Raw genomic sequence first — 17419 nt, 5'->3', positions numbered from 1 at the left:
ACACGTGGTATCACTAGGTACTATTTACAACAATATTTGTTGTGACTTCTGTTTATTATATAAGTATTTATTAAATGACCAGTTAATACCATAAATGGAAAATATATAATTCTTTACATTTAAAGTATAAAAGTAGACTATTTTCTGGCAATGTACATCTCAGCTGTAGCAGAAATGTACTCCAGTGAAGAAGCACAAGTGTAAATGCTGGTGTGCAGTAGTTTTACTGTTATTGCACAGCATACATATAGCTGCAAGCAGTTGTGTGTAATCCATTGCCACATGAGATACACTGATTAGTCACATACCAGACTGTCTTTGTAGAATCCATACATTCAGCTCCACATGACTGTGTGCAAAGCTACAGGTGTCTTCCTGTAGGCAGCCATACTGCATCTCATGGCGGCACAAATCCATATGATAATGGGACTGAAGTGGGCGGATTTTGGAATATTTAATGGTGTCACAGTTATACACATGGACCAGACACCTACAGCAAGAAACATTAACATATTCCATTTAGCCAGAAAAATGCTTAAAGGGGGATGCATCTCTAAAATTAAATGCAAAAAAATTATATTATTATCATTTACCTGTACTAATGAAATGTTGGTTATACTCACTTGTTATCAAGAAAATAGTGCTGTTTAGTGCAAACACTTGGATTCTCCTGACTTTTCTTGCTAATGACCCGAGGCTTACTGTCAAAGCAGGCCTATAAGAAATAAGACAGGATTCTGCATAAAAGAATGCTAACTGTTTGATTTGAAATAGAACCACAAAGAAATGTTGTGAAAGTCTTAAGGCTGCATGTGTCTTTTGCAGAAAGAAATACAATTGTTTGAGCCAACCAGGAACGTTCAGGCCTGGGGATGAACCACTTTGCATACCATTAATCAAAGGCAGCAGATTTGGGGACAGTTGGACATTATATGCTATTACGGAGCATAAACTGATTTGAATTTGAAAAGGTGGAAGGGAAAAATATCAGGGGCATGACATTATAGCATACTGATAGCACACTGTTAGAAGACTGCATGGCGTACAGAGTTCCCAGGAGAGCCAGAATTATGTGAATCCTAAGCTTATATCATGTTACAGTAACGGAAGCAGAAAAAGTATATCTGTCTGCATTTTATCACAAAATCCCATGGGCAATAACCACATTGGTGCATTGATGCAGTCCTCTCCAGATGTGGCCCACAGTATAATCAGATTGGACAGATTTGGCAGGGATGGACAATCTGGGTAAACATCCAGATAACCATTAGAGTTAGCTTGCAATTTTTATTCACCAGTTGGTGAACTTGCAGTTACCCTGCCATTCAGGATCCCTTGCAGTTACCATGCCACTGCAAGGGATCCTGAATGGTAGGGCAACTTTTTTCAAAAACACAAAAGGTGGCCATACACGTGGCGATCCGACGATGTTTCGTACGACCATCGGTCGCACGAAACATCGTAAGATCCGCCACACACCATTCAGGGCTGAATCGGCAGGTAAGGAGGTAGAAACAATAGGATTTCTACCTCCTTCTGCCGATTCAGCTCTGAAGGGAGAATTTTGGTCAGGCGCCTTCTATGGCGCCCGATCAAAATTTTCAAACTTGTCCGATCGGCGAGTCGTCCGATATCGGCAGCTTCCTGCGATATCGGTCGACTCGCCGACATGCCATACACGCACCGATTATCGTACGAAACGAGGTTTCGTACGATAATATCGGTGCGTGTATGGCCACCTAAAGATTTATTTATATACAATTGTAAAATTTCACATGAGGCTAGCTAAATTCTTTATTTCCTAAGGTGCTACAGCCATGTGACCTGTGCTCTGATAAACCGCTGAGCTGCAAGTTGGAGTGATATCAGCCCCCCCCCCAGTAAAACAACAGGAAGGTAGCAAGATATCAGCTCCCAGTAGATAATGTTCTAATGTGTTCTAATATGTTCTAATGTCTAATGTGTAGCTCTGGCTCCTTCTGAAAGCTCAGACTCATGGTGGAGATGGTGCCTACACACCAATATTACAACTAAAAATAATACATTTGTTGTAAATGGTAGAGTGAATTATTTGCTATGTAAACAGTGTTATTTAGAAATAAAAAGTACACCATAGAAATCATGACAGAATCCCTTTAAGTAGGCCTCCCTGTTAAACGTGGCTTAAATTCCATAGTTGCCACCTTTTCTGGAGGTAAAAAAAAAAGTTAATAAGAACATCTGCAATAATTGTCATTTTTACGGGGTGGGCCTTTAAAACACCAGCCAAGTTAGCAACCCTAATCTTATCTAATGAACTCCTTAAAGTTGGCCATACACGCACCGATACTATCGTGCGAAACCTCGTTTCGTACGATATTCGGTGCGTGTATGGCATGTCGGCGAGTCGACCGATATTGCAGGAAGCTGCTGATATCGGACGACTCGCCGATCGGCCAGGTTAGAAAATTTTGATCGGGCGCCATAGAAGGCGCCTGACCAAAATCTGCCGTCAGGGCTGAAACGGCAGAAGGTGGTAGAAATCCTATTGTTTCTACCTCCTTATCTGCTGTTTCAGCCCTGACTGTGTGTGGCGGATCTGACGATGTTTCGTGCGACCGATGGTCGCACGAAACATCGTTAGAGCGCCACGTGTATGGCCAGCTTTAGAATAGAAATCTGATGGCAAGAGAGAGAGATACAATTTAGTCTTAACATACTGCCACAGTTACCTGGCATAAGAAGATAAATATGCCTTTATGCTCCTGCAGTAACCAGGTCACAGTGCCAGCCTTCACCCCTGACGGGAGCAGAAAAAGCTGGTCACGGCGCAAAGTTAACTTCCTCTCTTCATTCCACACATCTATCTCTTCCTGATAGTATGCAAAAGTGCAGTCTTCTCTGTATTTACAGTCCTGGCGTGTCTGAATATCTGCAGGAAAGGAAAAAATACCTATATATATTTAAAAAACAATCATACGATGAAACAATCCCCCCACAGCTGTGCTGGCAGTCAAGTGCTGCTATGTGATAATGATTAATAAACAAAAGTTTTGGACCTCCAAAAACCCCTGTTATAGTTATTTGAGATTTTGTGACACTCTTAGTGCACCTCTGGAATCAACAGTGATTGACAGAACAGCTTCCACTGTACATAAAAAAACCTGCGCACACTTTAAATTAAATGAAAAGTGTTGTTGGCATTTCTTCAGTTGAAGGAATATGTGTGCTATGGTTCATCCATTTTCCTTGGAGCAACTGCCCAGTGGAATGATATTCATAAAATAAAGGAAGCAAGTTTCCTATATACTTCAATTATAATCTCAGTATTCATTTCTACATATACATTACTTAATTTCCTATGAACTGGAACAATTCCTGGGGTTCTCTATCACCTTTGCAGAGGACATAGGGGCCAGTAACTTTCGGTGGTCGCGGGCGAATCCTGAGCCAAGTCTTATTTTCGGAGGTCTTCTGTCTGGCCAGCAATATGTTCCTTTTACACTTGTGCTCTAGCTTCTCCCTGTGAGCATAGTCCAAAGCTTTGGGACCTAGAAAAGAAAACTCATGTCAAGGGAAATAGGGAATATTTTTATTTGTTTCCTTTATTTGCCAATTAGGTTTAGAAGTAATTCAGGTGCACTCACAGGTCAGGAGAGAGATGCTCAGAAATGCTGACTGCCACATTTCCTGCCTGCCTTTTAAATGAAGGCATGGCGAAGGCTCAAGCCCACCCCCAGCAATGTTTCCTTTTATAAACTATATGACCTAACATTTTCAGACAGTAACGGACTGATTTATAGATGATTAGATTGAGAATTTGCTATATTTGAGGTTCCCATTTTTAATCAATTGTGTTTTGATAAATAGGCCACCTCTTGTAAAATGACATTCTCAGTTGGAAAACTCACTGCCGAGTTCCTAACTGTCTCCAGAAGCAATGTGTCAGAGGTGAACAAACCTTTGGCCATATGATGTAAAGGCACTGCTATGAAAGAGAGGAATTGTGTATAACTGTAACCAAATCATTGCCAGAAAACACCCAAGCACCTTGTTTTCTAACTCAGGAAACATTGTGCTAATCACTGATTTATGTCTTTCTTAATATCATACCCTGCACATTATTTATTAATTCAACATTACATTATAATGGCTTTAAACATAAAGCTTTAAAACTGCATATTTTGAGTGCCGTCTTTTTTACCATGAGACAACATATGTTCTGTACCTGTCTTTACGAAGCACTGATGACATGCCTGTTTAAAATCATAGGTGTGTGCCAGAGGATTGGCAAGTGGAGTTGGTAGTAGCGCTCTTGCATGAAGCACAGCAGCATCCATCTTTATGTGGTTTATGTTGTTCACCCCAGGCTGTAAAGCAGAATTATTATGTATTATGAATATTGCCACTTTTGTAAAAAAGTGACTGACACCCATCTTTTCACTGTAGCACAATAACTGCTAGTATGCTCTCTCTGCAATTTCCGGGAAAAAAACTAATTTTGTTTTATTTTTGAGCAAGTAAAAGCAAGCAAAGCTGGTCATACATACTCAGGCCGATTAAAGCTTATCTTATGAAAATCAGCCAGAGTAGAAAATTCCATCAGGTGAGGACTCCATCATTTCAATGATACAGCGCTCAACCAGTGTGTCTCTGTATGCACCAGTTATGATCTAATCGATCCGCTCATCTGGTGACCTTGCCCAATAAGCCAATCTTCAATTGTATGGCCAGTTCAAGAGACTTGACAGATCAGGAAAGCCTAAGAAAAAATGAATGCCCAACACTGCATACACAGAGCAACTACAACATACTTTTACTACTTTTGATGTTTTAAACACACACATACAATACTTAGATTAGAGACCAAGATAAAATGGCAGCTGCTATGTTAAACAAACAGAGGGAGCTTCTAGGGCTGTTTAGTTAGGTATGGTAAAGTTTTTTGCAGAATAAATATAGCATTCTAGCTTGCACTAATGTGGCTAATCTATGACTTTCCTTCTCCTTTAAATAAAAAATGCATTTTAGCAACAAAAAACATGTCCAAGGCACAAGTGAAGCCAAAAGTGGTTAAAACCCACCGACAGGGACAGGGCATTGTTCCTCCATGTTGTGTGGAGCACCCCTTGTACATAGGAGAAAAAGTACCATAGTAACATCTGTGAACCCGCAGAAAACTCACCTTGTGCTTCTGGCTTGTTTTTGCTGAAGGGGATAACAAATGTTTGGGCTCTTCGAAATGTAAAATAAGCAGATAAAAAACAAAAACACATTAATAAACAAATACCTAGTGTCATCGCAGGCATTTAAATTTTCCGTTCTTCTAAAGACCCTGGTTGTTATGAGACAACCCTGTGCTACATTTTAATATTTAGCATCTGGTTATTATCTGTTCTTTTCTATATATTAAAACAAGCAAATCTCCCTCACAGAGTCTGTCTCTTCATTACCATTCGGAAAGGTGTCCAGACAGTCCATTGGCTCCCTAATGCCCTCAAAGCTGTCCAGGGCGTCCAGACGGGGCTCTACCAGCCTGAGAAGATTTGAGTTGTAGCCTGGTTTGTCACAGTGCCTGGTCAGCTTCTGCGAATCCAGCAGACCAAAAGAGGCTGGAGGTAATGGGGATGGGGCTGGGAGTACATTGTTTCCAAGAGAGGAAAGCAAAGTGGAGCCAGTGGTGTACACTGGTATTAATGGGGGCACTTGGTTGGGTGGAATGGATGTCGGTAACTGTAAGAGATTGAAGGCATCAAAGGCATTTTAGGGTATCTGTAAATATATCTCACCACAATTATCCCCCCATCCCAGACACCATACTATTGTCCAAACCCCCTTAAAAAACAGTTAATTTCTACTGTATCTCCCATCCCCACAAATTCTCACTATTCCTGCATCCAGGAAAGAGTCCAGCTCATCCCCAATGATGTCACAGTCTGCAAAGTCATTCAAGGAACCGGCTGCTGATGGAAATCCAGTAGAGGGTGGAGAACCAGCTGCCTTCAGCCCTTCAATGTGAAGGTCACTGCCTAAAGAACAGGGACAGATCATCGCATTTAGCAGAGTGGAAAAAGCATTTTCCATACATCCTTCCTCACTTCCTTGTCATGTTCATGCCCTAAACTAGAAATGTCCTACTTATTGCAAGTAGTGGCCCGATTATTTTGCATATAGCATGTTTGAGGGCCAGATTACATTAAAATGATGTCATATAGCATAGTCTATGGAGCCTTCAGGCAAACTGGGGACGATAAAAATGTTCTGGCACGTGGGCCTTCAGGTGGATAGCTCTGCCCTAAACTCTACAGGCTATTTAAGAATGTAAACTCTATGAGGCAGGGGCCTCCTGTGTCTTCTAAATTGTGTCACTTGACATTTGTAACTGTGCATGTTTACTTGTACTGCAATGTCTGCACATACAATGTCAATTTATACACGCTTTGGAAAAAAAATTTGTATTGTAGTGCACTGTTACAACAGAGTTTATTAACCGAGATGCATAACGTTGACATGATTACTGTGGAGTGGAGACTTAACTGAAGGCTGTCCAGCATTACAGCAACAATCTATTATTGCCCAAACTGCCATCCATTTTGTTACCCGTGTCCCACGGATTGTGCCATGCTTAGAACATAGGATGTAATGCAGAGCCTGTACATAATTACATGACAACAAATGCAAAGGTATTGTTTGTTCTTCAAGAGTAAGGGCTCTGGTACACGGGGTCATTCAGAGAATCCTGTAGCTCCACGGGCGAGGGACAAAATGCTTCAGCTTGCCAATGCATTAATTAAAAATTGAAAGCAACAATGGAGCTATAAACATCCTAGGTTCCTGATACACAGACTGCAGATTTGTCCTGTCTAGTGGATAGCTTTACCATGTATGGGACCAAAATATATGTCTTGCCATCAATATTTTAATGAGGCTTCCTCAGATATTGTTGAGGCCAAGTGTTATCTGAGAAACACATTGAGCCATATATGATATCTCCTGCCAACAGCTCCAAATGGTTCCTGCATGTAATATTAATGTAACATTTTCTTTCTAGACCCTCTGCATCTTTGTATCTACTTACCTACATCAATATCATCTAATGATCCTAGGCTATTAGAGGATGCCTGCAAAAGTAAAGAAATGCAACTCTAATTCACATTTATATAAAGTCTGAAAACCACTGCAATATTTAGTTTATCCTTAAATGTAATGGCAAATCATGAAGTTACATTTTGCACTGGGATGAATATAAATCAGTTGGAAGTAAACACATGAAATGTGTAGTCACCCAAAGTTGCCTACCAGCTATGTAATGCATAGATTTTACCACCTGAAGATTCTGATTTATAGACTTTTTTTGAACAGCTGACAAATTATCACATAAACTAGACTGAAAACGTTGATGTATTAATAAAACTTCATTTCTAAATTACACTATTTACATAGCAAATAATTTACTCTGCCATTTAATATTTTATTCTTGAACCAATAAATGTATATTTTTAGCTGTAATATTGGTGTTTAGGTGCCATCTCTTTAGTGCATTGTGCCTGAGTCTGAGCTTTCAAAAGGAGCCAGCGCTACACATTAGAACTGCTTTCAGGTAACCTATTGTTTTTTCTTCTCCCATGTAACTGGAGGAGTCCCAAGCCGGAGCACAGGTCACATGGCTGTGGCACCCTGGGAAATGAAGAATATGGCTAGCCCCATGTGAAATTTCAAAATTAAATTTAAAAAAAAAATGTTTTTGAAAAACAGATTTCAATGTAGGATGCTGCTGGAGAAGCTCTATTAACTGATGCATTTTGAAAAAAATATGTTTTCCCATGACAGTATTCCTTAAGCTTTAACTATCATTATATGTTATTCCTTGATTAGTAGTTGGTGAGTTACAGTAAAATAATTCCATTTAGGTCTCCTTTGTCCAGTAAGTATTTTAAAACTATGCAGTTATTACTGTAATAATAATAATTAGAGTAAAATGGAAAAGGTAAGTAAGTACAATAAAAAAAAAATAACTGAAAAGCAAAGAGAAACATTACCTGGCTACTAGTGGAGGTAGATGTACCATTGCTAAGGAAACCAACTGATTCTAGCTCTTGCTGCATGGAAGAGAAACAATATAACAAGTGAGTGCAGGCCTTCTGCCAAATGGCTCTAAATAAGAGTGTACTAAACAGATTAAACATATAATTACTATACTGAGTTCTGAGTTCTTTTAAGGGCTCTGGCACACAGGGAGATTAGTCGCCCGCGACAAATCTCCCTGTTCGCGGGCGACTAATCTCCCCGAGTTGCCATCCCACCGGGGAAAATGTAAGTCGCCGGTGGGATGGCACACGCGGCGGCGCGATTTCGGCAAATCGCCTGCGCAGTGTGTACCATCCCACCGGCGACTTACATGTTCGCCGGTGGGATGGCAACTCGGGGAGATTAGTTGCCCGTGACAAGGGAGATTTGTGGCGGGCGACTAATCTCCCCATGTGCCAGAGCCCTTAAGAGTCATGTACGTACAAACAAAAGAAAAGAAGACTTTGCATTACTCACCGTTAAATCCCTTTCTTTTCAGTCACTTGGGAAACACATGAACTGTAGGTATAGGTTCTGCCACTAGGAGGCAGGTCACTAGAAACAAAAGTCTTCTCCCTCAGCAGCTACATCCCCCAACCCAGCCTCACCAGCTCAATTTTGCATAACAGAGAACATTATGTATCCTGCAGAATCATAACAAAAACTATGTACATTAAAACTGGCTGAAGGATAATGAGGGTTTACTTACGGGGGAGGAAACTCCTGTGTCCCCCAAGAGACTGAAGAGAAAGCGATTTAAATGGCGAGTAACACTCTTACAGCTATTTGGGGGAAACAGGAACTGCTGGGAATTATCAAAGCTGTTTCTTCTGGAGAAGGGTGGGCAGTAGGCAGAGCCCTTAGTATGTGGCACTTTAAGAGACCGCCACCTGCAGCACCTTCCTGCCAAATCGTTGCATCAAAGACACTGAAGTGAAACTTGACAAAGGAGTGAATGGATAACCAATTAGCCACTTTGCAAATCTGTTCTATCGAAGCTTGGTTCCTAAATGTCCAAGAGGTACTGATTGCTCAAGTGGAATGTGCCCATGTTGGTAGTGGGGCCCATGTGCCCCTAGCCACATATGCTCTGGCTTTCCTTGATCCACCGTGCTAGGGTGGTCTTGGAGGCAGGTTGTCCCTGACAAAGTGGCTGGATGGTATGACAAACAAGGTCTTCGATTTGCGGATGCCTTCTGTTCTGGATACATAGTACTTTAACGTGCGTACAGCATCCAAGGAATGCAGAGCAATCGTCTTTGGGTTGCGAGGCTTGGGACAGAAGGAAGGAATGGTTTCCTCTTGGTTTAGCAATTAAGCTAGGGAATCAGCTAGTCTGGGTATGCCGTCAGAAAGCTGTCCAGTCGGGGACTCACTGGGAAACCATCGCAGATACTGACGGAATAGAATAAGGATGGGGCAACACAAAGTAATTTCATCAAGAAGTAGGTCTACTAAAGTCAGGTCCATACCTCCTGAGAACACTAGAAAAAACTGAGCTGGTGAGGCTGGGTTGCGAGGGAGTATAGCTGCTGAGGGAGGAGACTTGTTTCTACTGTCCTGCCTCCTAGTGGTAGAAGCTATACCTGCAGTTTCCCCCAAGTAGCTGTAAAAGAAAATGGGCATATCTAGTTTATGGATCTGTAAGTCACTTCAGAAAGACTGACAACACCAAAATGATGACCACAAATGCTCCATTTTTTTTGTGCATTTGTCTAAATTATGTCAGAAAAGAGGATGGCAAAATATGAACAACCATAGAATGTACCAGTCATAAATGTCAAACACACCAGTGTAGTAGTACCTGTGGCCTTTTATATGCCTTGCGTTGCTTTAATCCTAATTTTTGCACAAGCTCCTGTGCCAGCTCTGTTACACTCTCATCCTGGAGAAGAAACATAGAAAACTGTTTGCTTTACCACAAAAAAAATACACAGTAACACTAACATTGCATGTTAATAATTAATTTGAACCCACTTGCACCAGCGCCAACAGTTTGTCACTAATGCACCCATAAGCTTCTTGATGGCGTCCCAGTTGGTCCAGGGCTTTGGCTTTGCGGTACAAAGCTCTCATATTCTCCTTGTCATGGTTCAGAGCACTCTCACTATCTTCCAGTGATTTTTCATACAGCCCCTGCACAAGATAATAACAGAAATTGATAAAGCTTCTTTAGCTGGTCGTGTCAAGCAACACATGAATATCCTTGGTAATATTAATGTGGAAGTAATGGTGCAACCTAGTTTTAATGTTTAGGTCACCATGTGTAGAACTGAAATGTGTTAATTAAAAAAAAATGCAAAATATTGAACTTCAATAAGCAAATAATTTAAATTTTTAAATGATTTTCTTTTTCTCTGTAATAATAAAACAGTATCTTGTACTTGATCCCAAAGTTGCTGACTATGAAGTCTGGGCCAGTGCGCCTTTTCTCTAAGGGTTCACATTGTTGATAAAACATATTAATTGCATAACGGTCAGAAAATGCAGGACAAGACAATTTCCCATGGATATGTGATTCATGTTTTGCAATCATCGATTTACACTGACACCAATGCAAAGATATTTTTAGGAGATTCGTCACTTTCATTTTCCAAGGGATCCCTTGCACCAACCTGAGCCAGCGTATTATATTACAATATTATACTGTACATACACCAGCCCAGGACAGCACAAGGAATCCCTGGTAAAAGTCAACATAAGATGGTAATGCAGCCAGCTAAGCACCCCAAGGTGGTGCATTTTTAGAAAAGAAAACAACCAACCCTGGTTCCAATTTAGCATTGAGAGTCATAAGGGCCCCCTATAAAATTGGGTCCCCCTCGTGCACTGCGGATTTGTTGTCTTTTAAGTCTACTAAAAATAAAACTTTCAAACATTAAAAAATCCAATATAATTGTTTTGCCAACAAGGATTTATTCAAGTTATGTTAACATCAAGTACAAGGTACTGCCGTATTAATACTAAAGAGAAAAAGTAAAATTAAAAATTACAAGTATGTTTAAATAGGGAACTCTAGGAAATCAATGCATTGTTCGTCATTGTTTATTTTCTAACAAAATGCGATACAATTGCTTGCCTGCCGTGTCAGTTATAAGATTATGGGGTGATATCAAGCTGAATCAGGGGAGTCAGATGCAACTGAACATTATATAAGATACAGCTAATTTGTGTTATTCATTTAGCACACCCTGCTGCTCATACTCCTTCACTTACCATAGTAAAATAGCAGCAGGAACGGTTCACGCACAGCTTGGAAAGCAGCTCTTCTGGGATGGTTAGCTCTTCAGACACAGCATACTCAGCCACCGTCAGGCCTTCTGTGTACTGGCCCAGAGCCAGCTTGGCGTCTCCATCACGATACAGGTCATTGCCCTCTGCAAACAGGTTCCTGACCAACTGCTGCAAGAAATGCTGTAAAAAATGAGCAGGAAAAAGACTATTATGATTTGTATTCTTATACATCAACAAGAATTTCTCTGAACTCAACCACAACCTAGAGCTGGCCACAGGCAGTCCGATTAGCTGTGTATCTAGATGGTCTGCTTATGACACCATATACATGCCATTTAAGGGCTAATAAGGTATACTTTTAAGAGATTCATAAAAGAATAGAATAGCATTCCACTAAGGTTTTAAGCACTTTCACTGGGTTCTGAATTCAGTGTAAGTAGCTTCAACTTTTTTTACACAAGTCGACATTCTGAAAGGCTATACCACCGATAGCTACATAAACATCAGAGTGGCACAAATCAAAGAGCCACCTGGCTATGGGCCTTTTACTGAAGGCAATTAATACTTAGGGTACAAGTGAATTGAAAAAGCTCTTCATAAGAATATTATATAAATATGTAGAGCAGAAAGTTAAAGTAGAAGAGAAGTTTGCTACTGTTAAACTGGAACGTTCAGCTCAGCAGCTCTCTCTCAGTGCTGCTGAGCCAGTAATCTAATATGGACCAATATGCTTACCTTGGAAAGAACTGCTTCTCCCAAGGAAAACTACAGCATTGGGACAATGTCAGATTGTTCACAGAACCTGTTATTAATCTATTAGGGGAGAAAGCAGTGTGCATCTATGCAGCATGTCCTTCCATTGGGGATTACATGTATTATCAGTTCACCTTGGGACCCCCAATTCAGCAGCCCAATCAGAGGTTCTGAGCCAAAGGATCAGCCTTGCTCTAGAAAAAGGTTAATAACTTTTAAACAGCTCAAAAGTGAAAATGAATGAAAAATGCAAAACCACTCAGAAGTGCGCACTAAGCAAACATAATTTTTATTTTCTATTTACTGTTACATCCCGTTAAAGGGGTTGTTCACCTTTTAGTTAACTTTTAGTATGATGTAGAGAGAAAATTTCAGCAGTTATTTGGTTGCTAGGGTCCAAGTCACCTGAGCAACCAGGGAGTGGTTTGGATGAGAGACTGGTATATGAATAGAAGATGGCCTGAATAGAAAAGAAAGTTATAAAAAGTAACAATAATAATAAAACTGTAGCCTCTCAAAGCAATAGATTTTTGGCTGCCGGGGTCAGTCACCCCCATTTAAAAACTGCAAACAGTTGCAAGAGGACAGCAAATAATTCAAAAACTCTAACAAATAAATAATGAAGACAAATTGTAAAGTTACTTAGAATAGGGCATTCTATAACATACTAAAAGATAGCTTAAAGGTGAACCACCCCTTTAATATTTGCTCTCTCTAAACATGTTACAGATCCCCATAAATAGTAAGTACCTCATAATCAGCATGACTTCCATGAAAAGGTATTGTAGACCTGTTAAAATAAGAACAGCCATGTAAGCCACCTAACCAGAGCTCCATAATTCATAACCATACTGAAAATATACATGTGGCTTACTGGATAAACTGCAGGCCTTTCTCAATGTCTTCCTTACGCTTCTGCCTTGCCATAAGAACCACTAAAAGGAAACAAAAAAATGGTTTTGGTCAACTATTAGCCAAAAATATGTATTTAAAGTGGAGGTTCTGCCAAAGTAAATCCCTCTAAAAACAGTATAAGCAGAAATCAAAATATTTTTATGTTTCATAATAATAATAATAAATAATGGTGTTTGTCACACTACAGTCGTATATTCTAAAAAACAGAACTGTATATATTGCATAGCAACAGTATTTAATACACACATTCTGTATTCCAACAAACTGTCGGCCCTGACAGAACTTCCATTAAGGTGAAAGATTAACATATTTAACAAGAAATATATTGCCCATTTAATTCTTTTCCAGTGTAAGTGAATATCTGTAAAAGTCCATAAAGCAACAATATTCTGGTAAAAACAGTATTCTCATATCAACCAATAACCATAAAGGTTTAATGAATTAAATTTCAATTAGTTGTATTCTTTGTAAGGCCGAAACATTTTATCATGGCATACAGTCAGTGAAGCCCTTGTGTAGGATGTGAGCCATTAAAATCTCCTTGAGGGCATCATCTAGCCCAAAGGCTTTCAGCTGGACAGTCATGATTTAGATACAATTCAGACTATGTCTACCATATGCCATCACTTGGGCAGTGCAGGGTAAACCTTTCACACCCTACAACTGTAGGAACAACTTTTTTGCTATTTTTAGTAGCTCTGGGGAGGCCAATTATTGCTCAGAAAAGCATCACAATATGTTTCCAGTGGACAAGCACTTGAATGCTGCTGGCACTATAGAAGTATAGAAGTAAATGATGATGAACGTGCACTTTCAACCAATTCTCATAGCAGGTCAGTTTTAGAATTGCTTATACTGGTATTGGGGGACACAGGCGGTGTGGGTAAAGGCTTGCCACCCATTACAATTGACACTAATGAGGATTTATCCTCTCCTCCTTATTTCATTATGTTGCTCTCTAATTTCTAGGAGCGCGCCCAGGTCTATAATTGGAGGGAGGAAGCCGGGTCAGATAGGATTCGGGTTGGGAGCGGGTTGAGTATTTCTCGACCCACACATCACTACAGAAGAAATTACAACTGATACAATAATTCCTAACATTCCACAGATGCAGCTACTGAATATATCAACTAAGGTAGCAAATTGTAACAGTTCAGAGGCTGCACCTGGATTACTGAGCTGCCAGACTGAAACACAAAAGGAGAGGAACATAAGAGTTTAAAGGGGACATACAGCATAACTAAAAACCCAATCTTGTAGGCAACAATGAATAACATATGATGTCAACTGTCATTCTGAGCTAACATTACATTTATCTTTAAAAATAGCCCTTTTATTGAAGCTTTCTACAGATCTGCTATGGTACCTGTCCCTGTTTCAAATGAGTGGAGTGTGTGTCCTAATGGTCCCTGCCAAAAGCGCAGTAGGATGGGGAGAGCCAATCACAGCCCTGCAGTCTCACAAGCAATGACCGACTCAGTTCCCTATCAGCTCTGCCTTGCTTCTAATTGGTTCATATCCTACAGTGCAGTGTACTTTGTGTCACTGGCTCCCCTGCACAGCCTGGGAAAGGAGGCAGCAGGAAATGGAACAGACGAGAGGAACTAGTGGGGTTTTCAGATACATTTTCAATAAAAGTTTTTTAAAGCACATTCCTTCTATATTTAAAGGAGAAGGAATGGTAAAAAAAAAAAAATTACTATGTAAATACAGGATTTCTTGTCTCCTTTTTTGTAAACATGTTGTTCGGGTATCTGACTTCCTCTCTCAGAAAATCCTTATTAATTTCTGTGGTTAGAGTCTGCACAGCTCTCTCCCCTCTCCTGCTCCCCCCTCCCATAATAATGCTAAAAACTCCCTCTCCCCTCCCTTAGGAATGTGTAGTCTGAGCTATAACGGCTAGACTGCAAACAGGAAGTTATGTAAAATGGCAGTTGCTGTCTTAAGCAAACTGAGATAGCTTTCAGGGCTCTTTACTCAGGAATGGCAATGCTCTCCAGAATAAACATATTGTTCTAGGTAGCACTAATGTGGCGAATCTATTGGCAGTAAAATGCCAAAATGACTTTCCTTCTCCTTAAAGAGAGTATAATGCACTAGCACATTCTTGTTTTGTGTTACACAATAAGTCTCCTTTAAAGGGCACCTATCATTGTAAAATTGTTCCTTCCACTGGAGGTGCAGGCTAATAGGGGAAAACAATTCTACTTGGGCCATAAAATGCTCCTAGTAAGTGCTATACCACCTGTACCAGGAGGGGCTCATGTTACAGGTGGCCATATTGTCTGAGCATTACCCACATTGGGAACTACCTCGAGGTGCAAGCAGCAAAGCACTTAATACCAGTCATTTCTGACCTAAGTAGTATAGTTTTTCACAACCAGAATTAGCCTGCACGTTTGGTTGGTAAAACAATTGTACTGTAACATGTGCCCTTTTAATTGTAGAAAAACTGTCAAGATTAAAAACAATAAGCAATTTGTGTTGTACTTATGAATGTAGGGATACACAATGGTGCATGACGCATGCCATGCCTATTAACATACAATCAATTACAATATATTTGTAAAATAATATAAAAAGTAATGTTTCCTCATTCATGTTCCCTTAGGGGCTGATTTTTAAAAAAAAAAAAAAAAAAATATATATAGATATATATATATATATATATTTCAGGTTCCCAACACATTTTCTCTGTCTGTGTTAATAACTTAAAGCCAATGAGAATCCTAGACCCAAGCCATAAGAGGGAGGGTATAGGGAGTTATTGGCACAACAGGGCGAGTAGGTGGCACAGAAGAGAGCCACAAATTCACTGCACACAAGACATTGTGGTGCGCACATAAAAGTTTGTTTGAAAACACCAAATTTTACCTAACCACACATTTTTTAAAGATGCACACACAAGCCTGAAATGTGCGCACAAAAGCATTTCTCTGTGCACATAGCCAAGAAAGAATTAGAGAGAACATTGGAGCCTGCAGTTCATGCATTTAGGGGAATTCATTCACAAATAGCAAGGGAGGGTAGAAAGCTGTTAAAGTTAGCAACTGAGGGCAAATTCAGACTTGCATAGCACAAAATTAGTGAGGATAATTGAGGATGATTTAACATCTATTAATAACACAGACAATTAATTGCAAAATCTAAATGAAGATACATTTGTTTATTCCTACTGCCTAGTAACCCTTACATAAAACACATAGAGAAATATCTCCCAGAGGGAAACTGTTCTTATACACATGCAGTGGGGGATATGAGTGATAATCAATGCTTTGGTGTTCATCTTAATGGGGATAAATATACAGACTGTATCGTGTCCAGCCTAGCCCTTCAGCTGTTGCTGCACTACGGCTGTCACTATTGAAGTCAGACAGGCCAAGAGGAAAGGGAAAATGTAATTGTATAACAGGGGCCTGAGCCATGGGATGTGCCGGCAGAATGCTGAAGTATCAGCTCACAGTAACTTACCCGGGCTGTTACTGTTCTCTCGCCGCACACAATGAGCAGCACATAGAATTCCCCTCCTGAATCCCGGCTGCTTACAGGGAACCCTCTAGTTTAGCGCTTCTTGTTGCCCGGCTGCAACTTCCTCCCATGTGTCTCTCTTTTTTTCTTCCCTTCACTTTCATTTCCAGGTCTCGGCCTGTGTGGGGCTGGGGAGGGATGAGCGAGGCTCCTCCTATCGAGATGCTGAGCTGCTGCGGGTTCTGGGGAGAGCGGCTGGGCGCCATGTCGCTGAGGGGTCTTGTCATGTCAGTGGGACCCGTGGGTTAGGGCAGTGATTCCCACGCTGAGGGCTGCCTCCCCCTGGGGCAATGACTACAAGCTCAGTCAGTCTGAAGGGGAAAAAAATTGGGAAGGCTGCTTATTATCTTATCATCTTATCTGGAGCACTAAAACACTATTTTGCCTAGTCCTGCACTTAAGGGCAAATGCCCATACCTGGTGCACTCTTACCTTCCAGTTTGTGCCTGTATGTTACCCAACCACTTAGATTGTAAGCTCTAGGGGGCAGGGACCTCCTTCCTACCGTGTCTCATACCACATGGTATTTATTCCCTGTGCATTTATATATATTTACTGTATTTATTATAACCACTTCTCCTCCCTGTGTGTAATTTTGTAAGATTGTACAGCGCTGCGTACCCTTGCGGCACTTTATAAATAAAGGTATACATAAATACATCATAGATACACCAGAGAACCTGAACAGGCAGCGGCACGGGGAGGTTAGTCGACCTGGGTTAAATCTCATGCAACTAATCTCTTAGGGCTCTGGCACACAAACTTCCGTGATTTCACTGGTCGTGCCGCCACGTATGCCATCCCACCGGCGATTTCAATTTTCGCCGGTGGGATGGCATTTCAGGAAGATAAATCTCCCTGTTAGCGGGCGACTAGTCGAGGGCGACTAATCTCCCCGTGTGGCAGAGCCCTTAGAAATGCCTTCCCTTGGGCAATAAAGCGA

The 17419-nt window shown here is 40.7% G+C and overlaps 1 protein-coding gene across 1 annotated transcript in view; it reads right to left on the bottom strand.

The window, feature by feature from the left end:
- zc3h7b (zinc finger CCCH-type containing 7B) overlaps nucleotides 1-16613 on the bottom strand; it is a 31203-nt gene extending 14590 nt beyond the window's left edge. Inside the window, exons 1-16 of the mRNA XM_031901084.1 lie at nucleotides 16420-16613; nucleotides 12908-12968; nucleotides 12784-12823; nucleotides 11263-11460; nucleotides 10024-10182; nucleotides 9851-9931; nucleotides 8019-8078; nucleotides 7058-7100; nucleotides 5866-6008; nucleotides 5433-5712; nucleotides 5165-5214; nucleotides 4208-4349; nucleotides 3375-3530; nucleotides 2712-2911; nucleotides 624-715; nucleotides 309-490 (exon numbers count right to left, since the gene is read on the bottom strand). Coding sequence (XP_031756944.1) covers nucleotides 309-490; nucleotides 624-715; nucleotides 2712-2911; nucleotides 3375-3530; nucleotides 4208-4349; nucleotides 5165-5214; nucleotides 5433-5712; nucleotides 5866-6008; nucleotides 7058-7100; nucleotides 8019-8078; nucleotides 9851-9931; nucleotides 10024-10182; nucleotides 11263-11460; nucleotides 12784-12823; nucleotides 12908-12960 — 1879 coding nt within the window. The 5' untranslated portion in view covers nucleotides 12961-12968; nucleotides 16420-16613. The remainder of the gene's footprint in view (nucleotides 1-308; nucleotides 491-623; nucleotides 716-2711; nucleotides 2912-3374; nucleotides 3531-4207; nucleotides 4350-5164; nucleotides 5215-5432; nucleotides 5713-5865; nucleotides 6009-7057; nucleotides 7101-8018; nucleotides 8079-9850; nucleotides 9932-10023; nucleotides 10183-11262; nucleotides 11461-12783; nucleotides 12824-12907; nucleotides 12969-16419) is intronic.
- Between the last annotated feature and the right edge of the window lie 806 nt (nucleotides 16614-17419).

The sequence above is a fragment of the Xenopus tropicalis genome, chromosome 4 (assembly GCF_000004195.4).
Source record: "Xenopus tropicalis strain Nigerian chromosome 4, UCB_Xtro_10.0, whole genome shotgun sequence".
Taxonomy (NCBI): domain Eukaryota; kingdom Metazoa; phylum Chordata; class Amphibia; order Anura; family Pipidae; genus Xenopus; species Xenopus tropicalis.
This window is presented reverse-complemented; position numbering and strand designations above follow the sequence as displayed.